Raw genomic sequence first — 14,064 nt, 5'->3', positions numbered from 1 at the left:
TTAGAGTGTGACACTTTGAGCCTACAATACTGAACCTTTTCACAATATTCTAATTTTCTGAGATTCTGAATTTGGGGTTTTCATAAGCTGTAAGCCATAATCATAAACATTATATCAAATAAAGGCTTGAAATATCTTACTTTGCTTGTAATGAGTCTATATAATATATTAGTTTCACCTTTTAAGTTGAATTACTGAAATTAATGAACTTTTGCACGATATTCTAATTTTTCGAGTTTCAACTGTATCTATTTTTGTTTATCATTTATTAACAGCAGGACATTTTCAATCGATTAACAGATTTTTAGTTTTAAATAACAATGTTAATAAAATGTCATACATTTTTAAAATACATTTTAAATACATTTACAATATATCACATGAGCGCTATATGGGACTAACAGTTACAAATTAAAAGTTTGAAAAAAGTTGAAATTCTTGAAATAAATGTAGTTTGGAATAATCTTAAAAATTAAGCTGTGAAAAAATTTAGTTTTAAGATATTATTAGTGTTTATTTTTCTCCCCAATTTGGAATGCCCAATTCCCAATGTGCTCTAAGTTCTCGTGGTGGCGTAGTGACTCTCAGTTGCCTCCGGTCCTGCGACCGCCAATCTGCTCATTTTATCAGAGATGAGCAGGTATATCCCACAGAGATATATTGCGTGTGGAGGCTTCATGCTATTCTCCGTGGCATCCACGCAAAACTCACAACAGGCCCCACTGAGAGCAAACCACATTGTAGCGACCACGAGGAGGTTACCCATTTGACTCTACCCTCCCTAGCAACTGGGCCATTTTGGTTGCTTAGGAGACCTGTCTGGAGTCACTCAGCATGCCTGGATTTGAACTCGCGACTCCAGGGGTGGTAGTCAGCCTCAATACTTGCTGAGATACACAGGCCCCATTTTTTATATTTAAAAACAATTGTCAACCAAATAAAACAAAAATAAATATACTTCAAATGAAAGCTGTCTGTGACTGCATGTGTCTTACAGCAATACTGTGCATTAAAGGGATACTTCACCCAAAAATGAATATTTCAACTCTGTTGGTCCATTCAATGCAAGGGAATGTGTGCCAAACTTTTGAAGCTTCAAAATTCGCATAAAAGCAGCATATAAGCTATCCATATGCCCCTATGATTAAATTCATATCTTATTCATGAAGTATGTGAATCACCAAAAACAGAAGGAGAAAGTAAAGTGGACATTGACTGAGCAGGGAAGAGGATTTATGGAGGGGGGTCAATATTGATCTGTTTCCTGTCCACACCAATCATATCACTTCTGAAGACATGGATTAAACCATCAGATTCATCTGGAGTTGCCCTTGGATTTAGAATTTTGGAGTTTCAACATTTTTGTACCCATTAACTTGCATTGTATGGACCCACAGAGCTGAAAATAGTCTTCTAAAAATCTTTGTGTTTAGCTGTTGAATGAAAGTCATACATGACTTGGATGGCATGAGGCTGAGTAAATGATGAGAGCATTTTCATTTTTGTCTGAAATAACTCTTTAGTTTGACCAGAGGAAGAAATCAGTTTTCAAAGAAATAATAAAATCACTATTTTAGTAAAAACCTTTAGTGTCAATATGTTTATATGAGTATCGATCCATTGATGCAACATCAGTATCAAAGTGTACATATTTTAGGATCGATACGCCCACCGCTAATATTTCTGCGAGATGTTAGCGTTAAAATGCTGAGATTTACATTTTAATTTATAATTTAGCGCACTACAAATTAAGCATATGAAATAAGTCAGACTTACTTTATTTGTCGACAAAAGTATTGTCATTTGACTAGGTCATCAGTGCAAAAGTGAACAAATATAAATTGGGACTCTAACAAAAAAGGACAGACGTAGTATAAACTGTACATATACAACAAAACAAGGGAAATTTGTGCTGCAGTATATGTAATAAATGTGCATCTTACAGCTCATGTGTATTGCTGGGAAATTAGGTGTTGCACTAGATACGTATCATTTGCATAACTGCATTTGATGGGCAAAATTTGTAAGTTTTCAGTGAGGATGCAGATGGCCACAGGAAATTTCGTTTTCCCTCTCTGAGCAAAATTATACTGTGGCTTAATAGTCTACTAAATGTACTAACAGCGACAAGCATAAATCGTCAGCCAAAGGAGCATTTGTCATTAAAATCGGATCTTCAGGGATGTGCTTGTACAACACAGGAGAACTGAAAATTGTGAAGTGTACGTATAAAAATGATTTTTAATGGCATCTGATTTTCTTTTTTAATTTATGACCATTATTAAACATATTAATGTTACTATGCATTTTATATATTAAATAAATATAATTGATGACATTGCCACAAAGTCCAGGTATGTGCAGTTTTGAAACCATGTAGCCTTGATTTTTATTTATTTGTATTGTTTTTTTTGCACAATAAATGACTGCACAACATCTACCCAAATGTGGATGGCACTAACCTCAAAATTTACCAATAGTTTATTGCACTTTTTATTTAATTTTTGCCTATTTGTATTAAAATTATTTCTATCGGGAAGACACACAGGCTTGAGTGAAGTTTGAGATGCCATTTATTTGATAGATGTAAAACGGGAGGTAATGTCTCTCTCTATGGCGTAGGCCCCGTCCAGCAGTCCGAGGGAGTTGTACCCGGAACCGTCATGTCCTGCCGGAGATAGGAGGCAGGGGCGAGGAGCCTACCCCCCTGCGGGACAGGGCTCAACTGGTGGTGGTGGGGAGGTGGAGGTTGCAGTGTTAGCACACCGAAACAGCAATGTGATAGATTGTGAGCGGACTTATAAAGCAATGGCTAGGAGTTACCCAGCTAATGATGCAATGATGTACACCTGCTGGTCTTCCCGCTAGAACTACGCTCCACTTCCATTTATTGTGTACATTTTTTAAATTTATTTTTTGCTAATTTGAAACTGGTTGTTTGTTGTTGGTCACATTTGTTATCTGTTATTTATTATAAATAAATGTTCATATTATATAAAATCAAAAATCAAAAAAAGTGAAGAAAAAAAAGAATTGACCTTTTTTTCCACATTGACCATTCCAAGCACAAAGTTTGTTTTATCCAGTAATAATAGTGATTTGTCCTAAATAAAGTTTAGAAAAACTTCAGTATCTTGAGAAAGGCTTCCTACTCTACCTGTCACGGGAAGAGGAAATGAACATGCCCAAATGATCTATTAATAGGTAAGTGAAACACTTAAACATTCTATTTTCACGCAGAATTCTACCACACAAAACATTTTCTCCATTCTTAATGATACCTTGTTAGTGACATATACATAATTAGTAGCCTACATTTTGGAGTCAGTACCACCCACCAAATTGTGCCTTTTTAATTACACTCTATTTTTTATGGACTGTTGAAAACAGAGGAAAAATGCATGAGCAATTTAACAGATATAGTGGCATGTTTGTTGATCAAACGAACGAACGTGTAATGGCTTGGAGAAAAGATGTTTCAAATGTTGGCTTGTTTTTGTTGCTGATATGCTCTGTTTGACATAATAGAAGCTCAACGAGATGAGAGGTGATTGGCAGTTCAAGGGTTACTAAGGGTTGACTAAAATAATATAAACATTCTTTATGTTATTTTAATGATGAAAGTAAAATAATATTCATAAGTAACTTATCTACTGATATGGCAGATATCAGAAGATTAGATAGGGAGGTTGAATGGCTGGCTCACTGGTGCAGTCATAACAACCTGGAGCTCAACATGCTCAAAACAGTGGAGATGTTTGTGGACTTTAGGAGGAACAAACCCAACATCAACCCGCTCACCATTCTAAACAGCACTGTGGCAGCAGTGGAGTCATTCAGGTTCCTGGGCACTACCATCTCACAGGACCTGAAGTGGGAGACCCACATTGACTACTCAGCAGTCACTGAGTCTGTCCTATGTACTTCAATAATTGTCTGGTTTGGTGCAACTATTAAATCGGACATCATAAGACTACAAGGACAGTTTGGACTGCTGAGCAGATTATTGGTTGCCCCCTGCACTCCCTTCAAGAAGTATATACTTCCACATTTATCAACAATAGTCATTAGATGATTCTTCCTAAATCGTGGAAGTGAACCGTTGTTGATGCCGTATAATTTCTGCCTTTGCATGCTTCCGAATGCAATTATTTTGTAACGTACAACCCCGCATTTCCTCCTTATGCGTGTACATTATGTTTGGTCTTCGCTATACTCTATGCATAATTTCATTTCATTTAAACTGACTCAGTTCAGGAGACTCTGGGCTGTCATTAAAGGGGTCAACTTTCGACGTACTGAGTCATGTGAAAAACAACATGGTGCAAATCACAGCGGAGTTTGTCTTGTGGAGAAACGCCAACAAAACTACATCTGGTTTGAAACCTCATTAATTTTTTTACAGTCAAACCTTTTTGAGTCAATAGTCTCTAGTTTCATCCGATAGGCCATTTAGAACATTTCATTGATATATTGGGAAATGGCACGCTGTTAAACACGATGACTGCAGACAAGGGCTATACAGCCATGTTTCCTTACAAATCCTACGTTCACTGTGCATTGTCATATTGTGAATCCGTTGGTGTATTCAAAAGATGGAAAATGTTGCTTTCAAATGCTGTATACGGAGTTAGGATGACAATAAGGTGCATTTCAAACTGTTCTGAGACAAGTGCAGACAGACAGCATGCCGGAGGTTAAGTTATTTACTAAATAAGGAGCAAGGGATCATCCTATAGCTTTCCTATGCAGCTAAGAGCATTCACTCTAAACCATCGGTCAAGAGTTCAGTTTCAGGCTGCAGTTGATGTTTGGACCACTCAACATGTTTGGCAGACACTGGACAATTTTAATAAGTGCATTGATTCAGAATTTATCATGGACATAGGTTGATGTCATATATTGTCATACAACATATATTGGACTCTGCTGGTCATTACTTTGAATCAGAATTAATTATGATCATTTCTGATTGGTAAAATGCTTCAACACTGGCTATCACTTGTTTGTTTGACAGTGCAAAGAGAGAACATTGAGATTTTGTTGCCAAAGAACAACAACAAAAAAAAAAACTTTGTAACATAAAAGTCAAATCATTTTTATTTGTACAGTTTTTGTATTTGTGCTTTTCCCAATACATTGCTCCAAAGCAGCTGTAATGTCTGTAACATCTGAAAAATATGAATATCCAACACTCTTGGAAATATAATAAACTATTTGAATTTTAATTTATTTATTTTTTAAATAAACATCTTGACCCACATTATAGGAGGTGACCTTAACTACTATGTACTTAACCATTTGATACAATGCACTTACAGTATTATGTACTTACATGTTGTTCCATTGTAATTACATTTAAAGTACTTACATTTAATTACATTTGTTGTTACATTGTTAACTTTACCCCTAACCCAACCCTTACCCTAAAAACCTCACTGCCAAAGGTCCAGAATTTAAGTCTGGAAGATTTTTTGGGGGGGATTAATTAATATAATCCTTTACAGTAGTTACATACGCAGCAAATGACGTTATGCACTTATAGCAAAATCTGTGAGCGGCGTAAATTTAGTTTGACGTTCGACATTCGGTTTCGCAGATGTAAGGGTCCGTCTGAAAACTCCACTCACTACGCTAAAACATAGGATATGTCCACTCATTCATTCAATTCATGTGCAAGTTATACATGAAAAAAAAAAACAACTTTAAAATACATTTTCACATTCAGAATGTTCTTATAACTTCCCAGTTGACAGACAGACAGGTGAGATTATTACATTATGATCAATTATATAAGTACAGTAATCAATTATTTTAGAAAGATATTAACTCAAATTCACCATAATTATATTTTCTAATTTTAAAGGCTGTAGTTTTTTTTTATTGTATTTTTTTATTTTTTATTACTGTACTTATATAATTGATCATAATGTAATAATCTCACCTGTAGTATGTCTGTCTGTCCTCTGGGAAGTTATAAAAACATTCTAAATGTGAATATGTTTTTTAAAGTTTTTTTCATGTATAACTTGCACGTGAATTGAATGTATGAGTGGACATCAATGTTTTAGCGTAGTGAGTGGAGTTTTTAGACGTTCCCTTATATCTGCGAAACCGAATTCCCTTACATCTGCGAAACCTGGATGTCTTTGAAGTCGAACTTCAAAGACATCCAGCTGGATAGTGAGTAGGTTCTTATTTGAAGTTACATTTGACTAATTTCATTCATTGATTTATTAACATATTTATGAATGGAAAAAGTATTTATTTATTTAATAATTGATTCATTTAATATTTATTATCCTATTCAGAATCTAAAAAAAAAACTATATTCTTGAACACATAAAAGGGCTTCTGTTTACATAGGAAAAATATTATTTTTCAAGGTTAGAAATAATTAATGCATAGATATGCAAGATTAAAAAAAAATAAACCTCCAACCACAACACTTGGTTCAAATCCAGAAATAAACAAACCCCTTAAATGTGTTTTTTTTTTTTATAACAACATGTAGTTACAGTAAATACATAGTCTTGTATGTATTTAATGTTAGCACATAGTAGTAAGCATCACACGTGGCCCTTTTAAGGAGAGGTCCCTTAAACCAGTGTTTAAAAAAATATTCTGGATAAAAACAAGACATCCAAAAAAAAGTATTTTCTAGCAAGTACAGTTTAGGTCAAATAACATGGCAAAAACAAAACAACTATGGGGCCACCTAATATAAAGTGTGACCAAAAATATTTCTATAGCTTGATGTTATTTAAGATTTCACAACGTATTCCCCCCATATGAGGACATACATTTCTAGGTAAAACATTTGCTCTTCAAAGATTTGCTCTTTTTTCATGTTTATTGGGGGACACTAGTTTCAAATCAAAATGGGAAAAGCAAAATGCTCACAGCAGTCACTCTCAGATCTCAGGAGGTTCTAATGCATTTATCATACCTGCATGTCTGTCAAATAAATCACCTTCAAAGAACAGCTCACATTCTTCACATCTTTGCACATTCAATGCATTCACTGCAGACAAATGCAAGCGTGGTTCTGTGCTTGGAAAGTTTTCGTGGAAAACCCGGGTTCAGACCAAGCAACCGAACCAAGTATGAAAGCAACATTTATAGTGCATGATCACACAAGAAATCAATAAGTTGCTTCCGAATGTTCATGAACCCTAAAAATCAACCCGATTCAGTAGAACTACTGACAAGTGCCAGCCCCCATCAGACATTTTTGCATCAATCCAGTGTAAACACATGTATCTCTAGTGCAACCTCTGTGACACGTGTTCTGGTCCTGTGGGAACCAGAAATTAATCATGTTCACTCAAATAATGGTATGTGTGATTCAGGGGTTGCATTTTTGCTCTGAAATAATTTTTTTACTCCACTGATGGCAAAAAATACAACTCGCATTTGGCGCCACTCTGTGGACATTTCACCCAGAAACTGGAGCCGATTTTCTCCCATACGTTCAATAACGCGTCCAGATTTGGACACTGGGGGGCAGTGTTTCACATTTCGGTAAGCCCAGACCGATTTCAGCAGCAACACTTTCAACCAAGATACTGAATCCGAATTCACAGTGTGATTAGTCTAAAATAAGCCACATTGCTAGTTATGTGGACTGTTTCATGTTGACTTTAAAACTGAAACCTATTCATGTTTAAAAAATATATTTTTGGCGCACAGGGGCTCAATGGTTAGCACTGTCACCACACAGCAAGAAGATCCCGGTTTCGAGTCTTTGCTCATACAGGGGAGCCATTCTGTGAGGACTTTACAAGTTCACCCTGTGTACGTGTGCTATGGTTTCCGCCACAGTCCAAATACATGCAGTTCAGGTAAATTGGAGACTATAAAATTGCCTGTGAGTGTGTATGTCTGTGTGTGCTGCCCTGTGATGGACTGGACACCGTCCAGGATGTTCCCCTGCCTTTGGCCCAGAGACAGCAATACAGGAAACATGTGGAATATGGAAACTATATCAGAAATGATGAACAGTATATGATGTACTACACAAAACCTAGATTTAAAAAAATAAAACATTTCCAAAAGTTTTGCTTGACATTAAGTGCTACAATTCTTGGAGGTCATTGAGATAAAGAGTCATGAGCATACAAAGGATGAAGTCAGTGTTTCCTCTCTGTCATTACCCAATCATCCATTGGCACCATAACTTTGTCCAACTTCATCACAGTACAAGTATGAAACAAATGTGTTATATACTTTGTGTCTCTGCTCAGCTTCTGGGAAGCCATATACTGTAAAAACAACACATTTTGTATATCTTCAAGCACTGAAGACGTGAGTTGAGTAGCTCAGCGAGTAAAGACGCTGACTTTCGAATCTAGATCAAATCCAGGGCATGCTGAGTGACTCCAGCCAGGTCTCCTAAGCAACCAAATTGGCCCGGTTGCTAGGGAGGGTAGAGCAAATGGAGTCACCTCCTATTGGTCACTATAATGTGGTTCTCGCTCTCGATGGGGCCTGTGGTGATTTGTGCATGGATGCCGCAGAGAATAGCGTGAAGCCTCCACATGCGCTATGTCTCCAAGGTAACACGCTCAACAAGCCACATGATAAGATGTGCGGACTGACGATCTCAGACGCGGAGGCAACTGAGATTCGGCCACACGGATTGAGGTGAATCACTACGCCACCACAAGGACTTGGAGCACATTGGGTATTGGGCATTCCAAAAAAAAAAAAAAAGAGAGAGCACAGGTCTCTCTCGCTAGCTAGATATTAGCAGGATGGATGGATAGATATTGCCTTTATTTAGTTTATATTGAATTATTATTATTTAGTACCTCTGAGAGCCACATGGACATTCTATATTAAGAGATGTGATTAAAGTTTTTTTTTTTTCATTTGTGTTGTATTAATGGTGCTCAAATGATAACACTTGTTATTTATAAGCAGCTTAGCTTTGAATTGAATACTCAGGGAGCAAGAACAGTGCCACCTATTTGTACTGTTTAGACGAGTAACACTTTTCTGTCTTTTATTGTGAGTTCAACCCCCCATGTGTTTTGGGCACAACCTGGAAGAGTTGAGGAAATCAGTTTAAAGTCTTTATCCCTCCCATACCTTTAAGTTAGTTGGTTAAAAGTTAAGCCGGGGTACAAACAAGGGCATGAAAATATATTTGGAATATCACATAGCCCATTTATCCATGATTGTATTTTTAAGTTACCTGTATCACATTCAAATGCATGCCATGTATATGTGTCTTTATGAGGTCAGTACATTAATTCGATATGAAATTAACAATAGCAATATTATTTTGTTTTCTCTTCTAACAACAGACATGACTTTAGTTTATTGTATAATAGTGGTGCTGTTAGTGAATTAAAACAGGCCTGACTTCACATTATTAATCACAACTCTTGAACTTTAACTCGATCAGCTGCAGACAAAGTCATGTTGCAACTTTTCTTTTTTTTTGCATCAGATGCACCAATATTACTCAGCACTATGAAAAAAAAAGATCACTTTTACATTTGAAAAATACATATATTTAAAATAGATTATTATTTTAAATATATAATAACTTTAAATAATTTTAAAGCAAATTTTAAATTGCATTCTACAATATTGAAGAGCATTTGACAATTGTTTTGTTATTATTATTATTATTTTTAAACAATATTCAAATTTTTGCTTTTAAGTGACACTGTTAGTGTTCCACACAGCACCAGGCAAGAGTTAAAGATCCACCAGTCAGTTGACTGAAGTAACTCTGTAGTTGCAATAAAAGCTGATGTGGCTGTACCTTCATTGATGACAAAAGACATGGGAGTCCCGCCTCCTTGTTCATGTTGACCAATCCCAGCAAGTGGAGCAGTCGAGCCTTCAGCAGCCTTCCCCAAATCTACTCTTATAGACCACAAGACTGCGATCGTGTGACAGCAACGTAATACTACAGAGAGAGGAGAGAGCATGATCTTCCACGAGAGGCTTCTTGTGTCAAGGGCAAAAAAAGATTCAATTTAAAGACAAATTAAGAATTAATCAGACGAGACAGACGATCGGGCAAGAGCTTTGAATAAGGATTAATTCGAGCGATTAAGAAAAGTAAGTTTGCATGGTTTTTATTTTATATAAAAAAATTAAAAATAATTATATATATATATATATATATATATATATATATATATATATATATATATATATATATATATATATACTATATATATATATGCTTTCATATGCAGTTCTGCTTCGAAATTTGCGTGAAACTATTTGCTGCTTGGAAGCGTGTTGCAGTTAATGAATAATAAAGCGGTAATAATAGGTAAACAGGGTTGTCTTTTCACCTAAGCTATAATTCATTTTTAAAACAGTTTGCGGAAATAAAATTTACATTAAAATGTAACTTTTTTAACACTTTACACAACAGTGTCAATGTTATATTAAATATTATAAGTATTTACAGTAATAATAACAACACTGCAGCTGCACAAATCACATATTAAGTAGTTATAATTATTTCTCTACCTATGTTATTTAATTGTAACATGAACATTAAAAGAAAGAAACGAGAGATTTAAATTGATTTTTTAAAGTGTCCAGGGGAGTTTGACAAAAAATACCTCCTTCTAGATTTGCTGTGGACACATGTCGTTGTTGACACTGTATGTAGAAATCAGGGTTATTCTCGGTCACACCGCAGACAGGGGGCGCTAGACTCACTGCCACGATCAAAGATCAAACGCCAATCTACAATTCCAATACTGATTAATGAACTACTTCACCAGACCTTAACGAACGTTCTGACCGTCTGATTACAGGTGTAGTGTAGACTATAGACTTAGACCTTCAGTGTACTCTCTTATTTAATCACGTGTGCAGAATGCAGATCATGTTACATATGTCATGTATATATATATATATATATATATATATATATATATATATATATATATATATATATATATATATATTATTATTATTATTTATTTTTTACTAGGAAGGTATGTAAATACCATGAGTAAAATGTGTAGTCTATATTCAGTTTAATATTTCCCACATGTAAGTTTTTGCTGCTGATCAGTGCTTTATTGTGAACTATAAAGTAGTACACAGTGGACCTGTGAACCTGTCATATATGACTAAATGTATGCATAAAAGCTCTATTGGAGTGGTTATTAGAGTGCTGTAGTCACTTTTTTTATGTGCATGATCCAAGGAATCCTATAATGAAATTACTAGCTTCATTATTGGAGTGAGGCTTTGGTGGGAGAATTTCCCAGAAATTAACAATGTAGCCTTCATGAATGTCTACCTACAGTTGATATGCTGATAGCACAACAGTTGGGATTTCATACTAATAAGAAGGATCCCTAAAATAAACATACATTTATGCAAAAATTATAATCCAGACCAAAAAGTATAGACAACAATCAGTTATTGATCGTAGTTGATTACAAAAAACGAGTTGTCTTAAACAGAACAGTGTCATTTTATGAACCGTTTTGGCAGTTGATTTGGATGTTCAATGATCATCTGTTTCCAATCATGCACAATATTCCAAGACTAAGTGTGCACACACAATGCTATGTTGTCTGAATGAGTTTGGCTTATAGCAAGACTCGGAGCAATGGAGTAACATGTTTACATCCTTATTTTAGCTTTGACGTACATGGCTATTACAGTAAATTGTTTCAAATGTCTCACACTTCCACAAGGGTTAGCACCAAACTTGTGATGAGTGGAAGATGAAATCTCAAACATTGTCTAAATTTCAAATCGTGACTAATCTAGGTTTGTTTTTATGCTTTTTCCAAAGACAGAGAAAGACCTGAATAGTTCATAGCAGGCAACTGTAAGAGTGACCGCCACACTTTGGAAAGGCAGTCGCCAGGAATGGTGGATCACTTGTTGCTTGGTGAAGAGACTTTTTTTCCTTACACTTGTTTGCTGCCAGCCCATAACCCATTGGATATGGTAACAGACGAGGGGGTGTACCATATGCTTCCATCTCCATTCTCAGAGGATAACCTGAGTGACACATCTAGCCCTCGTTCCTGTTCCAGCCCTGAGTCTCAGGTGCTTGGCTCCAGTTGTGGGAGCAACTCGAGTGGAGAAAGCCAAGATGACCTGCTTGACTTCCTCCACTCTCAGTCCATGTTGAGCCAAAAGCTCCCCTCCTCCACCACAATGTCTCCCATGGTCCCTCCAATCCTTCCCATGGGTCTCGCTTGGGAGTCACGATGGGACCGTGCCACCAAAGAGGAGTGCTTTGAGTTCCCAGTTTTCCCTGGAGATTTGGAGGACCATGCAGGGCTACTGTTTCAGCCCACTCTGGAGGAAATCGAGGAGTTCCTGGAGGAAAATATGGACGTGGTTGCCTTGAAGGATGAAGCTGGTGAGGGTTGGATGACTGGTGCAAACAGCCAGGGAGCTACATCAGAACCTTGGGCTCAAAGTTTAGACCAAACTGTGCCTGTCTCCAGTGACATAATCGCTGACAACAAACTAAAAAATTTACAATCCCCAGCTGGGCCCATCACAAATACCCAAAGTGCGCTGAAAAAGGAGGATTCATCTGAGAATGTTATTGTGGTGGATAGTCCTGGCATGCCTGTAATCCTACAGCTCCAACCCATTCAGGTAAAACAGGAGATGAGCCCGAAAGCAGTCCCCTCACCACCTACACCGCAACCTGCCTCGGACATCAAAATAACCCAGCTCCTCGTCAACATCCAAGGTCAAACTTTTGCCTTGGTTCCTCAGGTTGTCCCACCCGCCAGCCTTAGCAGTTCATCCTCAAAGTTTGTCCGTATCGCCCCGGTTCCTATTGCAGCCAAGCCTGTGGGTCTTGGGGAGAATGGAACAGGTGATGCCCAAGGGCTTATAGTTGGCTGTCACAAATTCCAGAAAAGCACCGTAGCTGATCTTATTAAAATGCACAAGTGCACTTTTCCTGGCTGTGCCAAGATGTACACCAAGAGCAGTCACCTAAAGGCCCACTTGAGGAGACACACAGGGGAGAAACCATTTGCCTGCACTTGGCCAGGCTGTGGCTGGAGGTGAGTGTTTAGGGAAGTATGGCACGCGTTGATAAGATCAATAACTAATGCAATCAATTCAAGAATATGAAACTAATTACTAATGCAACTGTTACATATGTTTTTTCCCCCACTTAAACACTGAGGTTATATGTCAAGGTCTGTGTGTGTACACAAAGGACTTTCATGCCAAGTTGTAGTCATTGCGAAATCAGTGAGGTACATCACTATCTTTGTTAGCCATCCATGAATGAACTTCAAACAGGGGCCAGTAAGGGCACTAAATTGGGATTCATACAGTATACTAAACATATTCTTGTTACTCATATTCCTGGCTTTTGGGTATTGAGTAAAATTGAGATGTATATATTGTTGCCTAAAGAGTGGTTTGTAAGCACAGAGGTGATACTGGATAAAGACTTAGTTGTGGATGTTGTTTCATTCACATTTTTCCCTTAGATTTTGGATCTTGTTTTGCGTTATCTCTGCTGTTTAGAGATTAGATCAAATCTTTGAAGATACATACTTTGGCCTATTCACTGGCTCATTTGTTTACTCTCAGTCTGTGTCAAACTACAGTCTTTTCAAGAAGGGCATGTAAAGCACACAAATGCTTGTGGTAAGGTCTGGATTGACTAAATAGATTTTTAGCAATCATTAATGACAAGTAAGTTCTCTTGTAAGTTGATAGGAAATGGTTTAAAATCAGATTCCATTACAGTTTGTGCTGTTGATCTTCTACCATTCCCATTTTGGATTCCAGAATGGTGCATGTTCCTAATAAAAGTGTAATCTTGAATTGATTGCAATAATTACTGATCTCATCATTGACAAGCAACTACATCCTTTAAGTCCTTTGGTTTAGGAAGACATAGTCCGAGATTTAGCCATTCCCGGGTTCCAAGTCCTTCTTTCAGATGACAGCTCCTGTCAATGATCCACTGGTTTGTCAAGTTTCATGTCCGACCATACAAGAGCAAAGATTACCCAGTTATAGTAAAAGAAAAACAGAATAGCAGGTCAGCGCTGTCAAGTGAGAGGGCCTCTA

The 14,064-nt window shown here is 36.9% G+C and overlaps 2 protein-coding genes across 4 annotated transcripts in view; both read left to right on the top strand.

Annotated features, from left to right (window-relative positions):
* The window catches only part of LOC127629279 (copine-9-like), a 102,682-nt gene extending 100,025 nt beyond the window's left edge, over positions 1-2,657 (top strand). The window contains exon 22 of the mRNA XM_052106439.1: positions 2,623-2,657. The gene's annotated coding sequence lies outside the window, so the exon portion shown is untranslated. The remainder of the gene's footprint in view (positions 1-2,622) is intronic.
* Positions 2,658-9,926: 7,269 nt separating this feature from the next.
* LOC127629277 (solute carrier family 41 member 1-like) overlaps positions 9,927-14,064 on the top strand; it is a 94,670-nt gene continuing 90,532 nt past the window's right edge. For 2 of the 3 annotated variants that reach the window (XM_052106437.1, XM_052106436.1), the window contains exons 1-2: positions 9,927-10,080; positions 11,795-13,037. In XM_052106437.1, the coding sequence (XP_051962397.1) occupies positions 11,872-13,037 (1,166 nt within the window). In that variant the 5' untranslated portion in view covers positions 9,927-10,080; positions 11,795-11,871. Of the gene's footprint in view, positions 10,081-11,794; positions 13,038-14,064 lie in introns of those variants that run through there. The other variant, XM_052106434.1, reaches the window with a different exon arrangement.

The sequence above is a fragment of the Xyrauchen texanus genome, chromosome 35, assembly GCF_025860055.1.
Source record: "Xyrauchen texanus isolate HMW12.3.18 chromosome 35, RBS_HiC_50CHRs, whole genome shotgun sequence".
Taxonomy (NCBI): Eukaryota; Metazoa; Chordata; class Actinopteri; order Cypriniformes; family Catostomidae; genus Xyrauchen; species Xyrauchen texanus.
The sequence above is the reverse complement of the archived record's forward strand: the minus strand, read 5'-3'. Positions and strand labels throughout refer to the sequence as shown.